At 41.1% G+C, this 15,962-nt stretch overlaps 1 protein-coding gene across 5 annotated transcripts in view; it reads right to left on the minus strand.

The window, feature by feature from the left end:
* Window positions 1-3,225: 3,225 nt before the first annotated feature.
* LAMP3 (lysosomal associated membrane protein 3) overlaps window positions 3,226-15,962 on the minus strand; it is a 35,306-nt gene continuing 22,569 nt past the window's right edge. Inside the window, exons 6-7 of one of the 5 annotated variants that reach the window (XR_011429074.1) lie at window positions 4,930-5,620; window positions 3,226-3,761 (exon numbers count right to left, since the gene is read on the minus strand). Coding sequence is in view for 2 of the 5 variants with exons in the window: in XM_003363347.5 (XP_003363395.1) it covers window positions 14,062-14,201 (140 nt within the window). In the remaining 3 variants the exon portion in view is untranslated. Of the gene's footprint in view, window positions 5,621-11,443; window positions 14,202-15,962 lie in introns of those variants that run through there. The other 4 variants (XR_011429073.1, XR_011429072.1, XM_001496283.7 and 1 more) reach the window with 4 other exon arrangements.

A 15,962-nucleotide genomic window follows, 5' to 3' on the forward strand; every position in this document is an offset into this window, starting at 1 on the left:
ACAAAGGCTAGCTAACTCGACTGGCTGAGTCATCTTGTTGACCTGGTCCTTCAGTGACTCTTCCATGGCGGATGTTTCTAGTAAACATTTACGTGATGCAAAAATCTGCACACTTTATGCCTACTCTAATATGTCATCCACAGGCTTCTATCCCAGACCTCTTTGTCTCTGATCTTCCCTTCCTTTTCTTTCCAGACCTCTCTGACCAGATGACCAGACCACTGCATTGTCCAGGAATCCAGGTATTTTCTCACCCTGGGCCACTTTCCCTTCCATACAAAGTGGATGACCAGCGCCCTGCTCGCTGCTGTGCCCATCAGGAAGGTGTTTATTCCCTGCCATCTTTCAGGGTCACTTCTGAATGTGCCTGTAATGCAGCCACTGTCCAGTTTTGGTTCGTACCCACATACCAAGCCAACCGATCTGTAAACTCATTTGAACTTTCTTCCTTTTTCAACTGTTTACATGCCCCCTTCCCCTGACTTAGGTGCAAGCCATGGGAGGGGCACTGGTGCAACTCTGCTGGGTGACATGGGGGTCTGGACCCCCTGCCCGTGGAGCCTATTCTTGCCCTCCGGACCTGCTAGGGCTTGATTCTGGAGGTACCGTTTCCACCTTACCATTGACTACTGCTAGACTTGTCTGACTTTATTACTTAGTGGATTTGACAGAATCCAGCTCAAAATGGACAATTCTGGATACATTGTAACTAGTGTCCCAAGGTCAAGTGTTCTAGGACCCAGTAATATGCTGAGAGCTATTTCTCAAAGGACATATATTTCTCTGCTGCAAATGGCATGGCCTTGGCCTTGCTCCAGAATGCCTGGGACCTGCATTATGATTCTCCCACTGGAGTTTTCCAAAAATCCCATACTGCCCAATTTCCCACCCCTGACACTCCAGCACCATCAGGTCTGCCTGACTGTTTGGCTCAAGCAGCGGGGCTGACTGCACTGTGGCCTGGAGTTACTTTACTGCCCTTTCTGCTCTAGCCCCACTCAAACCCAATAGCTTTCTATGTCCCCTGGTCAGAGCAATTTTCCTAGCAGGAGAATGTTGCCTCTAGAACCTAAAGAGGCCTACCTGGCTCCGTGCTTCCTTTTTTGCAGAAAGAATGCAAGATGCAAAACATTTGTGTTTTATTTTGGAGAGGATATTCTGCCCTTGAGCCACTGGGTCCCTAAAATCTTCACTGAAGTAGTCAATCCCCGAATCTTCACAGAGTTTGTCTCCTACTTCCAGGAACTCATGTGTCTTACAAGGTCTCAGCACATTAACTGATTTGTACTTGTCTAACTAGCATGATGTCATCAATGTAATATGATGACACATGAGTGTGATGTCCTGTGTGGTTGTCTGTGTGGTCCAGATCTCCTTGGATTATATTATGACAGAGGATAGGAGAGTTAACAAATCCCTGAGACAAAGATATCAATGAATATTGTAGAGCAATGGGACAACAACCAGCCTTCATGGAAAGGCGACTGGTCAACAGACTGTCAGCACCAGGGATTGAGAAGTTGCTCTCCTGGGGACGTGCTACACGTGGGGCAGAGGGGGAAGCAGGCTATACAATTTCCCTTTGTATAGATTCCTTCTTAAGCCACTTTTCTTAGTGTGCATACTGGAATTTATTTACCTGAGTTCCCCCCAAAAGTAAACTAATAATTCCATAGTGTGTCCCTTGACAATGGATCTGGGGTAGCCAGCATCCAAAATGGCCCCCATTGATTTCCACCTCTCCTAGTATTCACACCCTTGTGTAGTCCCCTCCCACATTGTACCAGGGGTGGTCTGTGTGACCAATAGGATAGAGCAGAAGTGATGGTATGTCACTTCTGTGATTAGCTGGTCAGTCTGTCTCTCTTGGATCCCTTGCCCTGGAGAAAGCCAACTGTCATGTTGTGAGCATCACTATGGGTGTGACACATGGTGTTACTTTGGAGGTAGATCCTTCAGCCCCAGTTGAACCTTCAGAGGACTACAGCTCTGGCCAACAACTTAACTGCCACCTGATGAGAAACCCTGAGCCAGAAGCATCCAGCTAAGCTGCTCCCAGATTTCTGACCCTCAGAAACTGTGTGAGATGATAAATGTTTGTTGTTTTAAGTTGCTAAGTTTTGGGGTAACTTGTTAAGCAGCTATAGATAACTAATACAGGATCTCTTAATACTGAACCTCTTAATCTCAAGTTCATGTGCCAAGTGCACAATAAGCCAATCACTGAGATATCATGCTTGGAGATAGAGAAAGGTTTATTCGAATTGGCCAAAACAAGAAGCTGGGAGGATATATTCACTCAACAAAAGAAGAAATCAGGGGATTTTATAGAGCTAAGGGGCTTGGCAGGAGGAGTTTCAGAAAACCAAAGGAGAAATCTGTGTTTCTTTCACTCCAGATAAGCGCTTGGGCAACCAGACTTCATGGTGTCACCTACAGTTGGGGGCGTGGGGGCTGGTTAACCTGGTGACCATAACTTCCTTGAAGGCATTCTTTTTCTTTTGCAAAACAAGCTCATAAATCCTTGTGACCTTTGAGTCACTCCTCAGGTTAAACAAGAAAACAGCAAATTGACAAGATTAACTTCTTTTCGTCTGTGTCTGTTTCAGGAACAAGGTGGAAGGGTAATCATATTCTTATTGAATATTTACAGTAACCCTCTGGTACCCGGCTTCACTCTTCTTATTTATCTCAGCCCCTACCAGAATGCCTGACATTTTTAGTAAGTCCTTAACGGATGTTGGTTGAATGAATGAATGAACAAATGGATAAATTGTGGCAGCACTTAAGTAAACCAGCAACCCAACCAGTTAGTGTGGACTAAGAGTTGAGAGATTTAATTTGTAACTTTAATGTGGTTTATCTTCTCAGAAATTCAGTTTCTCTCAACTAGTTCTTCTTACCTAGTAATAATGTGGCAATGGAGAAAGAACAAAATAAATTATTTGCAGAAGGATGATTTAACTTATTAATTCAGGTGACAACCTCCATATTTTTTCCTTTTTTAAGATTGGCACTTGAGCTAACAACTGTTGCCAGTCTTCTTTTTTTTTCTTTCTGCTTTTTTCTCCCCAAATCCTCCCAGTACATAGCTGTCTATATTAGTTGTGGGTCCTTCTAGGACAACCTCCATATTAAACGACAACAACTAAGATTGTAAACAAAATTTTTTACAGCACAAAACTGAAAAACTGAATTGTAAGAAATGAATGACATGAACATATCTCCAAAATAAGTTTTTATTACGAAAACTTTTAATACAATTCAATATTCTCTTAGACTAAAGTTAGGACTTTGCCAACCCTATTGATTCATAAGAGAACAAGTTGGGAAAGTCAGTATGTCCTGTGGGGTGAGCTGGATTATTCCTTTACTAAACAATGCCAGGGGTATGTGATCTTCTCTGTTAATATCCTGACTTCGTTCCATTCTTTAGCAGTAAAAACAAGCAGGAAAATAATTCTTGGCAGGCTGCTCTACAGAATAAAGTGAACAGAACAGACGCTGTGGCTATAAAAGTGTAGAAGAAGCAAGTTACCACAAGAGGGAGATCTACATCCAAGAAAGAAAAGTTGGCTAGCCGTTAGAAAATGTCTCTATTTTCTTTTTTCTTTCTTTCTTTTTTTTTGAGATTGGCACCTGAGCTAACATCTGTTGCCAATCTTCTTCCCCCCTACCCCCCTTCTTCTTCTCCCTGAAGCCCCCCAGTACACAGTTGTATATTCTAGTTGTAGGTCCTTCTGGCTCTGCTATGTGGGATGCTGCCTCAGCATGGCCTCACGAGTGGTGCCACGTCCACGCGTAGGATGAGAACCAGGGAAACCCTGGGCTGCCTAAGCGGAGTGCACAAACTTAACCATTCAGCCATGGGGCAAGCCCTCTATTTTCAAAGAAATAAAAAATACCTTGAGAAGTTCACTCCATTCCTTCATCTTTAGAGCCACAGCTAAAGAATCCCATAAAAATGAGAAACTAATGTTTTACAGAGCCCCTCAGTCTCCTTCAAGGGGTTTGAGAACTTTATTAAAGCTAGGCCATTTCATTATCCATCACGACCTCCTCTCATGTACCCTAATCTCTCGTGAGTCTGAATGAATTCATTTCCTCAGTAAAAAGGGAAGCATATGCTGGTGTGAGGTTTCTGGCAGCACTGAATATCATTGTTCTTGTAGGCAACTTGGTATAGTGAGAAGACCAGAGACCTTGGTACCAGACCAACAAGAAATCAGATTCTGCCTCTGCCACTTGTTAGCTGGGTTATGGGGGATTTTTTTGTTTTTGCTGAGGAAGATTCACCCTGAGCCAATATCCATAGTCAATCCTCCTCTTTTTGTATGTGAGTCCCCACCACAGCACACCCCAGACAGACAAGTGGTGTAGGTCCACACCTTGGAACCAAAGCCAAGTCACCAAAGAGGAGTATGCTGAACTTAACCACTAGGCCACCAGAGCCAGCCTGTGGGTGACATTTAACTGATTAATTTCCTTTAGTCTGAGTTTACTCACCTGTAAGTTGTGAAAATTAGACAAGATGGACATAAACTGTTTAGGCTAGTGTTTGGCACATATGCGTTCAATAATTAAGGGACATTATTATTGTTTCTTGCTTATTATTTAGTTCTGTTGTCCACAGCCATCAAATTCTTAGTCTTTAGTGATTCTAGAGTAGGAGTCATCAAGATAGAGAATAAAAGTTGATTTGTTCCTCTTGTTGGTGTCACATCAAAAACCTAGATAACCTGTGATATGTTGTTCTTTCTGATGATTTTTAAAAAACACTTAAGGGGCCGACCCCATGGCCAAGTGGTTAAGTTTGCACGCTCTGCTTTGGCAGCCTAGGGTTTTGCCGATTTGAATGCTGGGTGCGGATATGGCACCGCTCATCAGGCCATGCTGAGGCAGCGTCCCACATGCCACAACTAGAAGGACCCACAACTAAAAGTACACAACTATGTACCAGGGGAGAAAAAGGAAAAGTAAAAAAAATTTTAAAAAACACAAAATGGAAAAGGAGACCCTAGGCATATGTAAATCATATAAAACATGGACAGTAAAAGAACTGAAAGTCCATTTTATAGACAGAGGAGAGGGATTTTTTAAAATGGAAAAGATCAAGAGTAAAATAAAATACCCAATGGGAATAAGCAGTGTTAATTATGACCAATGCTTTAGTTTATAACTTGGAAGCATATACCACTTTACATACATTATGCTAATTTAACATCTCAAATGTTGACTTTGAGCAGTGAAAATATCTAGAAAGAAACTAGAAAATACTCAAACAGCTCACTGGATCTTTCATAAAATGAACAAAAAATATTTTGAAATTGATGTGCTGCTTGAACTTAAAGAAATGACTTGTTTTTTGTGAAAGATGGTGGTTTACGTTGTTGGAAGGACCCACATTCTATGGGAAGTCTCCAACATCCTGGCAACAGTGAGAGAATTCTCTAAACTCCGTTATTTTCTTTTCCCCTGGCCACCAATTAGATTCTCTGGTATCCAGATGCTTCGCGCCTTACGCGGACTCCATAGACAATCAAACCCACAGCGAAGAGACCAAGCACGATGGCCCCAATCACAGGAAGCACAACTGTGTAGTCAGATGAACACTCGTCCACTAAGAGAGAAAACAAATACAATAGAGCAGGTGAGGTTTGGTGAGGACAGACGGGAAAGCAGGCCAGAGTGGTAAGAATCTGAGCTTTGGAGTCAAACCTGGGCTTGACTTTTAATTCCTCCACTCACTGTGTGAACTTGGCCGTGTTATTTAACCATGCAATTTCCTCATTTATAAAGTAAGCTAGTAATATGTAAGACTGTTGGAGGATTGAATAAGGTAACCTTGTCTTCTCAGCCGTGAATAGATATTCAACCCTTGTTAGCCCTGTTTTCTTCCAGGCGTGCTTGTGCTTGCTGTGAAGTGGGACGTGCTTATATAAAAGAGATGGCATCGCTAATTACACATGACCTCCTGAAAACACGTGATGTTCATCTGCTTTATAAAACATTTTCTGTGGCACTTAAAGTTCTTTTTTGTTGGTTTTAGTGAGCCAAAAATATTAGAAAGTAGACCTAATGATTTATGAGAGCTTAAAAGTGAAGGTTTGTAAATTTGTCAAAACGCTTTCTTCTTTATTCCATTAGAGAGTACTTATTCAGTTCATTGAAAACATAGTCAGTCTCCACTGGAAAAAGGAGGGCCCTGGGGATAAAGGGGAACTGGACTGAATAGAAATAAATGGAGAACTGTATATCTTATTGAAGGATAGATAAGAGGATATATCCTTGAGGTCCTTGCATGAACCAATATTGCAAGGAACCAAGGATCACCATTAACCCAATTCTTACCTGAGGTCCAAGAAAAAAGAATCAGGAGGGCCAGAGAGAGGGAACAGTAATTAGAAGCTCCAGGAACAAAACAAAGACTGTACAAGACAGGAACTGTGTTTGTCATGCACGGTTTGACTTCGCAGCGGACAATATTTACATATACCTTACTGATTTAACAAAAAATAGTGATATAACCATAAAAGGGATGGTTTAAAAGTATTAAATCCTTATCTGCCATAGCAGGAAGTTTAAGGCTGATAAATTAAGAAATAGTAGGACAAGCTTTTTAATATTTTTAAAAAGAATTATAGAGATAGCTACCATTAGAAATTGTTAAAATCAATTAAAAGTGCTTTGTCTCTTCAAGGAAAGACAGGGAAATCTGCTTTGCATGATAAGCCCTCTCAGAGGACATGATGATTTTGTTATTTATATATATTTAAATAAATACATATATTTCCTAGATAAAAAAGAACATTGATAAGTTAAGAAGTTAAAATGATTTGGAAAAAAGCCCCAAAATGCTAAAACAAAATGTAAAGCACATATCTACCCACAATTCCACTACTAGGAATATATATTAAAGATATTTTCACATAAGTATACAAAGATGTGTTACAATAATCTCCATTTTATGAGAGCAAAATGGACAATCTAAATATCCATCAAAAATTTAAAATAGTACACTCATATAATAGAATATAATGTAGCCATGAAAAAGAATGGGGTAGGGGCTGGCCCGGTGGTGTAGTGTTTAAGTTCAGCACGTTCTGCTTCAGCAGCCTGGGTTCGTGGGTTCAAATCCCAGGCATGGACCTACACCACTCATCAAGCCATGCTTTGGTGCCACTCACATACAAAATTGGCAACAGATGTTAGCTCAGGGCCAGTCTTCCTCACCAAAAAAAAAAAAAAAAAAAAGTGGTAGATTTCAATGTGCTGATAGGGAAGTTCCTGAAGATCTGTGAAGTATCTCATGAACCCAAACAAATGTGCATGTGCACCTGGAGGGAAAACATATACAAGAAGCTGGGGAAGGGTGGGGTGGGGAGTAGAAGGCAACTTTTTTCTCCCTATAGTTTTATACTATTTAATATGACATTGTTTAAACATTTTTAACAGGCTGAAAAGTACAGAAAGAAAATAATTATCCAATCACTACATTTCTTCCACTTGAATTAATCACTGTAAACCTTCTGAGGCATTTGCTTCCTCTGACATGTATGAGTGTGTGTGTGCTCATGTGCATGCCTACAGAAAAATCATTCTATTTTTAAAAATGATATTTGCTTATTATAAATAATTTAAATGATCTAGAAAAACACAAATAAAAAAGTAAAAACCAATCACCTGGAAACCACTCACCTAGAAATTATCATTGCTAAAATATGAACCGACATTATTATAAAGAATGAACCAATATTATTTCAGGAGTCTTTCTTCACAACTATAACAACAGATGGATGGAAAAATAAATAGAAGCATTTTTATTAAAATAGGATCATACAAGTGCTATTTTACCAAAATTATTCTTTTAATTTTACTTGAATTTCATAGAAGAAAAAAACTAAAACAAAACTGGAGAAATTGCTACACTTCAAATAAATGTGATTTTGTCACAGGAAATATTGTGTCATCAAAGATCCCTTTAAGGTTCAGAAAAGAGATTATAAACACACATTAAAAGATTATAAAATGTATTAAGAGGTTAGAAATAAATTAGAGATATTGTGTGTTTTCTAAACTGTTTCCAATTTAGATACTACCTATTGATACTGTTTTCAAAGATTACTACTAACAGTTTCCCTTCTCTCTTCTTCCCAAATCAAATTGTGAATAGTTACATTATTTTTTAAAACGTTGAAGTTTACAATATTTCAATTCTATTTGATAGCTATCATTCCTATAGTTTTAAAAAATTGTTTCGAGTCAAAAGAGTACAAAATGCTGTCATACATTGAGAAGCTGCACTTCCACCCTTGTCTCATCTTTGTAGTTCCCCCTTTGATTAGACAACAACTTCGTTTCATATATATATTTCCCTTGTTTGAGATACAAGCAAAAATAAATATGTATTGCCTTTCCCCTTTTTTCTCACTATCATGCATTATGCTTTCTTCATTTAACAATATATTTTGGATAACTTTAGTTGTACATACATAAGTATGTGTGTTCTCACTCCTTTTTATAACTGTATAGTATTCTGCTGTGGAATGTACCTGTCCCAGATTGATGGACCCTTGATTTGTTTTCCATCTTTTGCTATTACAAATAATGCTGTAATGAATAGCTAGGTACATATACCATTTTGTATACGAGAAAGTGTATTCGTATGATAAATCTCAGACCCATAATTCTTTAATGCTTTTTGTACGTAACTAAGTAGATAAAATGCTTTTTTTGTCAACTGTGACTTCTCTATTCCTGCGGGATAGTTGGCTATATCCTTGTTTATAATGTGGCTTCTCTCTGATCTCCTCAAATTTCATTGTCAAGGTATCTTTAAGAAGAGCTCATTGGTGCTTTATCTCTTGAATTATTTCGTGTTTGAAGATATCTGCTTATTATATTTACACAGAAGTAATATTTTTGGGTGCTGTTTTCCCTTAGGGTTTGGTAGACATTGATCTATTGTTTGCTGGCTTTAAATATCATTCATTGTGAGGAAATCTGAGGCCAACTTTAACTTTCCCCCTTTGTAAGTGATTTGCTTTTTGAGAGGGCGGGGGAGTTTGTGTGTCTAAAGAATTCTTTCTTTATCTTTAAAGTTCTATAGCTTACTTTGGATATGTCTTAATGTTAAGCTTTCTATAGCAGTTTTTTTTCTGGGATCTCTCAGCCTGCAACTTCAATTACGTCTGTAAAGGAAAATCTCTTACATCATCAAATGTATCTTCCTTTTATTTTTGAACTCTCTACTTCAGAAGCACCAATTATCCTTACTTTAGATGATCTGAATATCTTCCACACCTAGCATCTTCCCTGTAACGGTATAATCTTAACTTTTATCCGCATTATCTGACTATCTCAGTCATTCTCTCCATGAAGATAACTCAGTTTTCAGCTCTATTCTGTTTCTTACTATTTCTGTTCATCATGTAAGCGTGCTGCTGTGAGAGTCGATTTGTTTTCTTAGGAGCGAAATCTCCTATTCATCTCACACTTTCCTTATAACATCTCATCTATGAGCTCCGGTCACACGGAATTCACATTCTTATTAAGTGATCCTCAGCAAAACCAATCGTCAGGGATTTCTCTCTGTTCCGTGAGTTATATTTTCTTTGTACTTTCTCAATGATATTCCTTTCTAACCCTCCCTCCTTTAATTTAATTTAATTTTCAAAACCATGGTAAAATGAACATAACATAGAATTTGTCATTTTAACCGTTTTTAAATGTACAGTTCAGTGACATTAAGTATATTCACATTTTTGTGCAACTATCACCGTGCTCCTTCTCCAGAACTCTTCTTCTCCCAAAATGAAAACTCTGTACCCCCAATTTAATTGACATTTATATTATCGTTATTTTGCTGTAATAATTTTGCTTAGTGATCATGTGGTTTCTTTTCATCTTGCTCATGCTTGAGCATCTCATCCAGACACTGAATTTCCTATGAGGACAGATTTCGGGGGCCCCTCTCCCTGGTCTAACAGGCCAATCTAGTAAGCAAACTGCGTAGGCTTTAAGTCAGTCCAATAAAATCCACGCTGTGCTGTGAAGCAGCCGTGCGGGCCATCTCAGCCTGTGTCAAATAACCTTGCAGCCCCACACCTCATGACCGAAGACGCCAGCTGGACAGATCCACAGCAGGAAGAGATAAAGGGGGACCTCGCTCTCACATTTTCCAGCCGCATTTCTTAGAGACTGAGGGACTAATTAAGGACCCTCATCCTTGCCTCCCGCCACACATAGCTGATGTCAGCATCTCAGAATTTGTTTGATGTATAACCAAGGCATTCTTGTTTATGCCACCTTCAATGTATAATCTAGAGAAAAACCCAGATGTATCCTATCCCCCTCTTTTTGGAAATCTACTTCTAACTTTCCTTTTTTTCCTTTCCTTGTTCCTGCACGTGCGCTGTTTGCGAAAGAGATATAAGCTGCGCCTAAACCCACACCCCTGGGAGCAGTTCCATCAGAACGCTCTGCTGAACTGTTTTCCCAGGGTTCGAACTCCTCACACTGATTACTGAGTAAACTCCTTCACTAATATCACCTATGTTTTATTTCAGTCGACACCTATGATATTGTTTGGGTAAATTAGTGCCTTTCTTCCCACTGTAGCTGAGATCAGTTCCTGTTTCCCGCTGAGCTCCCTATTGGGATTCTACCTTCTTTTCTGTACCTGGGGAGCTAGCTCCAGCCTGGGCATAGCCTCTGGTCCTGGGTTGGCTCCTCGCTTCACATCCATCAGTCTGTGTTCACTTGGCCTAGTCTTCCCAGTACCCATTTTCACTTCTCCTAGATTAGTGGACATTCTAAAAATCTAGATCACAGGATCTTTTTCTCTCATCATATGGCTTCTTGGGTAGGTGTGTCAGAGGAGGCAGGGTGAGGGGTCCCGCTCTGCTGCCCCTCTCCACTCTTCCTCTGAATCTTGTTTCTTTCTTTCTTTTTTTGTGAGGAAGATTGGCCCCGAGCTAATATCTGTTGCCAATCTTCCTCTTTTTGCTTGAGGAAGATTGTTGCTGAGCTAACATCTGTGCCAATCTTCCTCTATTTTATGTGGCACGCTGCTGCAGCGTGACTTGAACAGCGGTTGTAGGTCTGCCCCCGGGATCTGAACCTGCAAACTCCAGGTCACTGAAGCGGAGCATGGAAACTTAACCACTATGCCACTGGTCTGGCCCCTGAATTGTTTCTTTTTTTTCACCAGTTTTAAAAGTGTGTTGCATTAGGTTACATAACACTGACTGTTACTAATGATTTTTAAAAACTTTTCCCCCCTCAATCTATTAGAGAAGAAGGAAAATTCTAGTCATTGTTTTAACTCCAATTTTTCATTTCATGAATTTCTATAGTGCTTAAAATTCTTTTAACCATCTATATGCATTTCTTTTGTTTCCATTTTTTTCTTAAAAATCAAGAATTGGTACTGAAGAATAAATTACAATCATTTTAAACAATTTATTCTACGGGACAAAACCAAAATTCAGGCACACATTTATACACATTTGTTAATCAAAGTTTGTTTTGTACGTAATTCATATGTAGTTCTTTAATCACATTATAATTGTGAAAACCTAGAAACAACAAAAATTCTCAGTAACAGAATAGTCAAGCAAATTACTGTATATTGTTGATAGCATATTCATCATGGCAGCCATAACAATGATACTTTGCACCTTTAACAGCATGAAGAAACGCTTATGATGCACAGGTTAAAAGGATAGCAAATTGTGTACTGTGTATGCTTCCAGTCTGTAAAACAATACTCATGAGAGGGAAATGTATCAAAATTAACAATGGCTAGGTTACCCGCGGGTGGGCATTAGTGAAGGTTTCTATTATCTCTAGGAGGATTTCCATTATCTCCAGGTGGGTTGCGGGGAGGGGGTGAATTCAGGACACTACCCTCAGCAGAAGGGGAAAACCGAGTTAAAACCAGCAGGATGGGCAACCAGCAGGTGAGCTAACAGCAAGGGGCAAGTGACAGCAGACAGGTCAGGAAAGTCCCTGCAGGGCATCGCAAGCGTTCACAGCAGCCTTCTGCCCTGACCCCAGAAAGTGACAAGCAGCTTCTGCAATAAGCCTCGAAGCCACTGAACTGCAGCCCTAAGAGACAGACTCGGAGGTAGCACAAACCCCAGGGGGCAGAGGAGGCCACTTCCAGACATGCAGTTGACAGCAGTCTCCATCCCAGCACTTCCCCTCCTTGGGACCCCCCAGGATGTCACTGCAGAAAGTGGGCATAATTGCAAGGCAGTAATGCGTCCAGGCATTTACTTCCTAGTCTTTCAAATGAAACCTTTGCTCTTCGGGGTTACTAGAATGTTAATTCAAAGTAATTTTAAAGATAACTGGCAGGAGTGGGTGGTGGGTATATAACAGAAGTCTAGGCAATAGCCGTCACTCCGAAGAACTCATTGAAGACGGTAGGAAGGAAAATGAAACTTAAGTAAACAGCCTTAGCCTTCTTTTCTTGATTTTAATTGAATTTCTTTTTCCACATGCTGGAAGATGAACCCTCCTTTAGTCATTCTACAGAATGGTTAGGGGCACCGTGAATAAACAACTTGTGCTGGGCAGTATAGAACCTTTCAAGAACTCTTGAGGCAGAACTGGAAACAGAGTCTGGAGTGGGGGTACCATTGATGCTGGTTGGAGGGAACAGGTGGAGGCAGACGGCCTCTCTCTAGAGCCAAGCCCTTGCTGTTAAACCTGAGTCACTTTGGGCAACACAGGCTCCTCACACCCCAGCTTTTCAACAACATCTCCTGCTATAAGCAGGAAACAGGAATTTCCTGACACTCAGCCGTCCCTCCCTGCTTACTGCTGAGAAAGTGGAGGGAGCTAAAACACCTCAAAGGAAAGCAGTGCTTGTCCTAGATAAGCAGTGGTTAGAAACTCGTTGCCAACTTTCACAAACTTTCCATTAAAGATAAAAAGTGGCACCTCTGGAAAATGTAGAAAAACAAGAAAACTTCTCGGTAAAAGCAGTTAAAAACATCCAGAAGTCCGTTACTCTCCTATTTCTCTGAAATAAGACCCCCATTCTCCTATTTAATAGTCAATGTAATAGAAAACCATGAGTAACATTCCTAGCCGTACTTTAATAGAACTTTTCCTCCAGACATCCCTCACTTCCAATCAGAATTTCCTGGTTTACAATTTTTTTGTAAATGTTTGCTGAAAAAGGAAAGCGGGTAATAATCGGGGTAGACCTACTGCTTCTGCTTGCCATTTCTGATGAAGTTTTGCAGCTTTGCTCGCCTCCTCTCCCCACAATGGCCCAAATTAACAAATTTACAAGGATAGACCAGAATCAAAGGAAAATAGAGATAAAGCAGGAAAAAAAAGCGTTCAGAAGGCAGACATCAAATGAAGGTGAAGGAATTGGAGAACTAACATTTACTGAGTCTCTTCATTTGCCAACATCTTAGGTATGTGCTTTACATTAAAAAAATGAATTATGGGAAGTTTTCTAGTTTTTCACTAATAATACATTATAATAGTATAGAATATGTCTTTTTAAAAATGATAGTCTATTTAGACCATCTGTAATTTAAGTAAATCAGGAATTGGTCAAAATCTAGGAGTTTAAAATCACTTTAGAATCTATTCTGAAATGGATCAGTTTTTTAAAAGTAATATTCTTTCTAAAAAACTGGATATTGAGACTCTTGAAAATGCATAAGAAAAGTCAGTACAGTTTGAAGATGTCTTTCCCACAGTTCTCCCTTTGGGTATTTGCTTTCTCTTTCTCACAAACCTAGCTCATATCCCTGCCTCTGGTCCCTAATTCTCGCAGCCAGCCCTGGATTATCAGGTACGGAAGATGGAATTTGAGCCCATATGGCACAGCCTCCCCACGCTAACAGGAGAAGATGGGGTGGGGGCTCATTTTAGCCAGCCTTCAGATGGCCCTGTGGTGGAAAGCTAGGTTTCCTAATCAGAGTGGGAGGGTGGGACACACAGCTAAAAAGTCAATCCCTTCATTTCAGGCTGAATGTGAAGCCAGAGTCCCCAAGGTCTTAACCTTGCACATTGTGAAGAAGGTGGGTTTTACATGCGTTCGTATCCTCTACTGGGCTGCTTTCTGGCCACCAGGCATGCTGTTAGCAAAACGACAAGCAGTCCTGTGATACTCAGGCCCACGGCCACAGGGATCTCTCTCCTGTTTCTGTCACTGAAGCATTCATCCGCTGCAAGTGAAGTCAGAGTAACAGGTGTTACAGGCTGGCCACAGTGCTGGGAAGTGATACTGCCCCAGCCAGCCTCTGCATCCCCAAGAGGGAAACCGAGGGGGAGATGGAGCTGCTGGGCCTCCCACCTGCTGCCTCAGGGACACAGATGCGTGAAAACAGGGAGAGAAAAAGTCAGTGCAACCACCTGAAATTTGTAGTGTTTGTGATCACTTCAGCAGTGTATGAACTTGCAGATCCCCAGGCCCCACACCCAAGAAATTATGATTCAGTGGGTCTGAGGGGGCGCCCAGGAGATTCTGATGCAGCTGGGAGGCAGCTCCAACTTTGAGAAACACTGGGTTGGTCAAGAGGGTGAGGATCAGAATCGTGTCTTGATTCTCAAGCCAGGGTAAGCCTCAGAGCCATATTTCCCAACCCTGGAAACTGGGACCCGCACCAAATCACATGGCCAAAATTTTTTACTCAGACTCTATGCTTCTTGGGGCCGGCCGGGTGGCACAGTGGTTAAGTGCACACGTTCCGCTTCGGCGGCCTGGGGTTCGCCGGTTTGGATCCCGGGTGCGGACATGGCACTGCTTGACAAGCCATGCTGTGGCAGGCATCCCACATATAAAGTAGAGGGAGATGGGCATGGATGTTAGCACAGGGCTAGTCTTCCTCAGCAAAAAGAGGAGGATTGGCAGCAGATGTTAGCTCAGGGCTAATCTTCCTCAAAAAAAAAAAAAAAAACAACCCACTATGCTTCTTAAAGGGGCTGCTGGACAGCCTGGGGCTCCTAGGACTTGAGAAACATTTTGCAGGCTCCAGGTTTTTCGGGAAGAGGGGTTGAGAATGTGGGCGTCAGGAGTCTCTGTTTGGGATGACCATTCTCTTTGATAGGGCTGTTTACACACCTGCTGGACTCCTCTCCAGTTCTTGAAGCCCTTGTTGAAATGTCACCCATTGCTCAGGACTTTTCTGACCCCTTCTCCCAACACTGTTACTCACACCTGCCTCTGTGTTCCCACAGTACATGTATTTTTTTATAACATCATGTCGTGTGGTAACTTTTATTTTTTAACTTGCTCCTTTTTTCCTCTTCTCTTACTCTCTGGTAGAAAATGTTATTTACAGAATAACAACTTCACATTTGAGTGTCTTTAGTGAAATTTGAAGAACAAAGACTGGGAATATGGAATTGAGCTGAAGCAGTGACAGTGGAATGAGAAATAATTTGGAGGGAGAATTGATGGGGCTTTGGGACTATTTGTATAAGACGGTGAGCGGGGGAGAGGGCAAAAACGAAAAGTTAGCTTTTGTACATCTCCCTGTGAGCACTGCTAATAGAAGGTCAGGTGTGTGCTGCTGAGTGGTTTTATTTGTCATCTCTGCCACTAAGCGGTTCCCAGACCTGCTCACTTCCTGCCTCACAGAGGTTCTGAGGGGCAGGAAGAGCAAGTGTGCACCTTATTTTTAAGATCACATGACAAACTGGGGGCAACACCTACTAGCAAATTTTATTTATTTTTAGCTAACCTATTTTTTTTTTAAAGATTGGCACCTGAGCTAACAACTGTTGCCAATCTTTTTTTTTTTTCCTTCTTCTTCTCCCCAAAGCCCCCCAGTACATAGTTGCATATTCGAGTTGTGAGTGCCTCTGATTGTCCTATGTGGAACGCTGCCTCAGCATGGCCTGATGAGCGGTGCCATGTCCGCGCCCAGGATCCGAACCAGCGAAACCCTGGGCCACTGAAGCGGAGTGCACGAACTTAACCACTC

This window comes from Equus caballus, chromosome 19 (genome assembly GCF_041296265.1).
Source record: "Equus caballus isolate H_3958 breed thoroughbred chromosome 19, TB-T2T, whole genome shotgun sequence".
NCBI classification, from domain to species: Eukaryota; Metazoa; Chordata; class Mammalia; order Perissodactyla; family Equidae; genus Equus; species Equus caballus.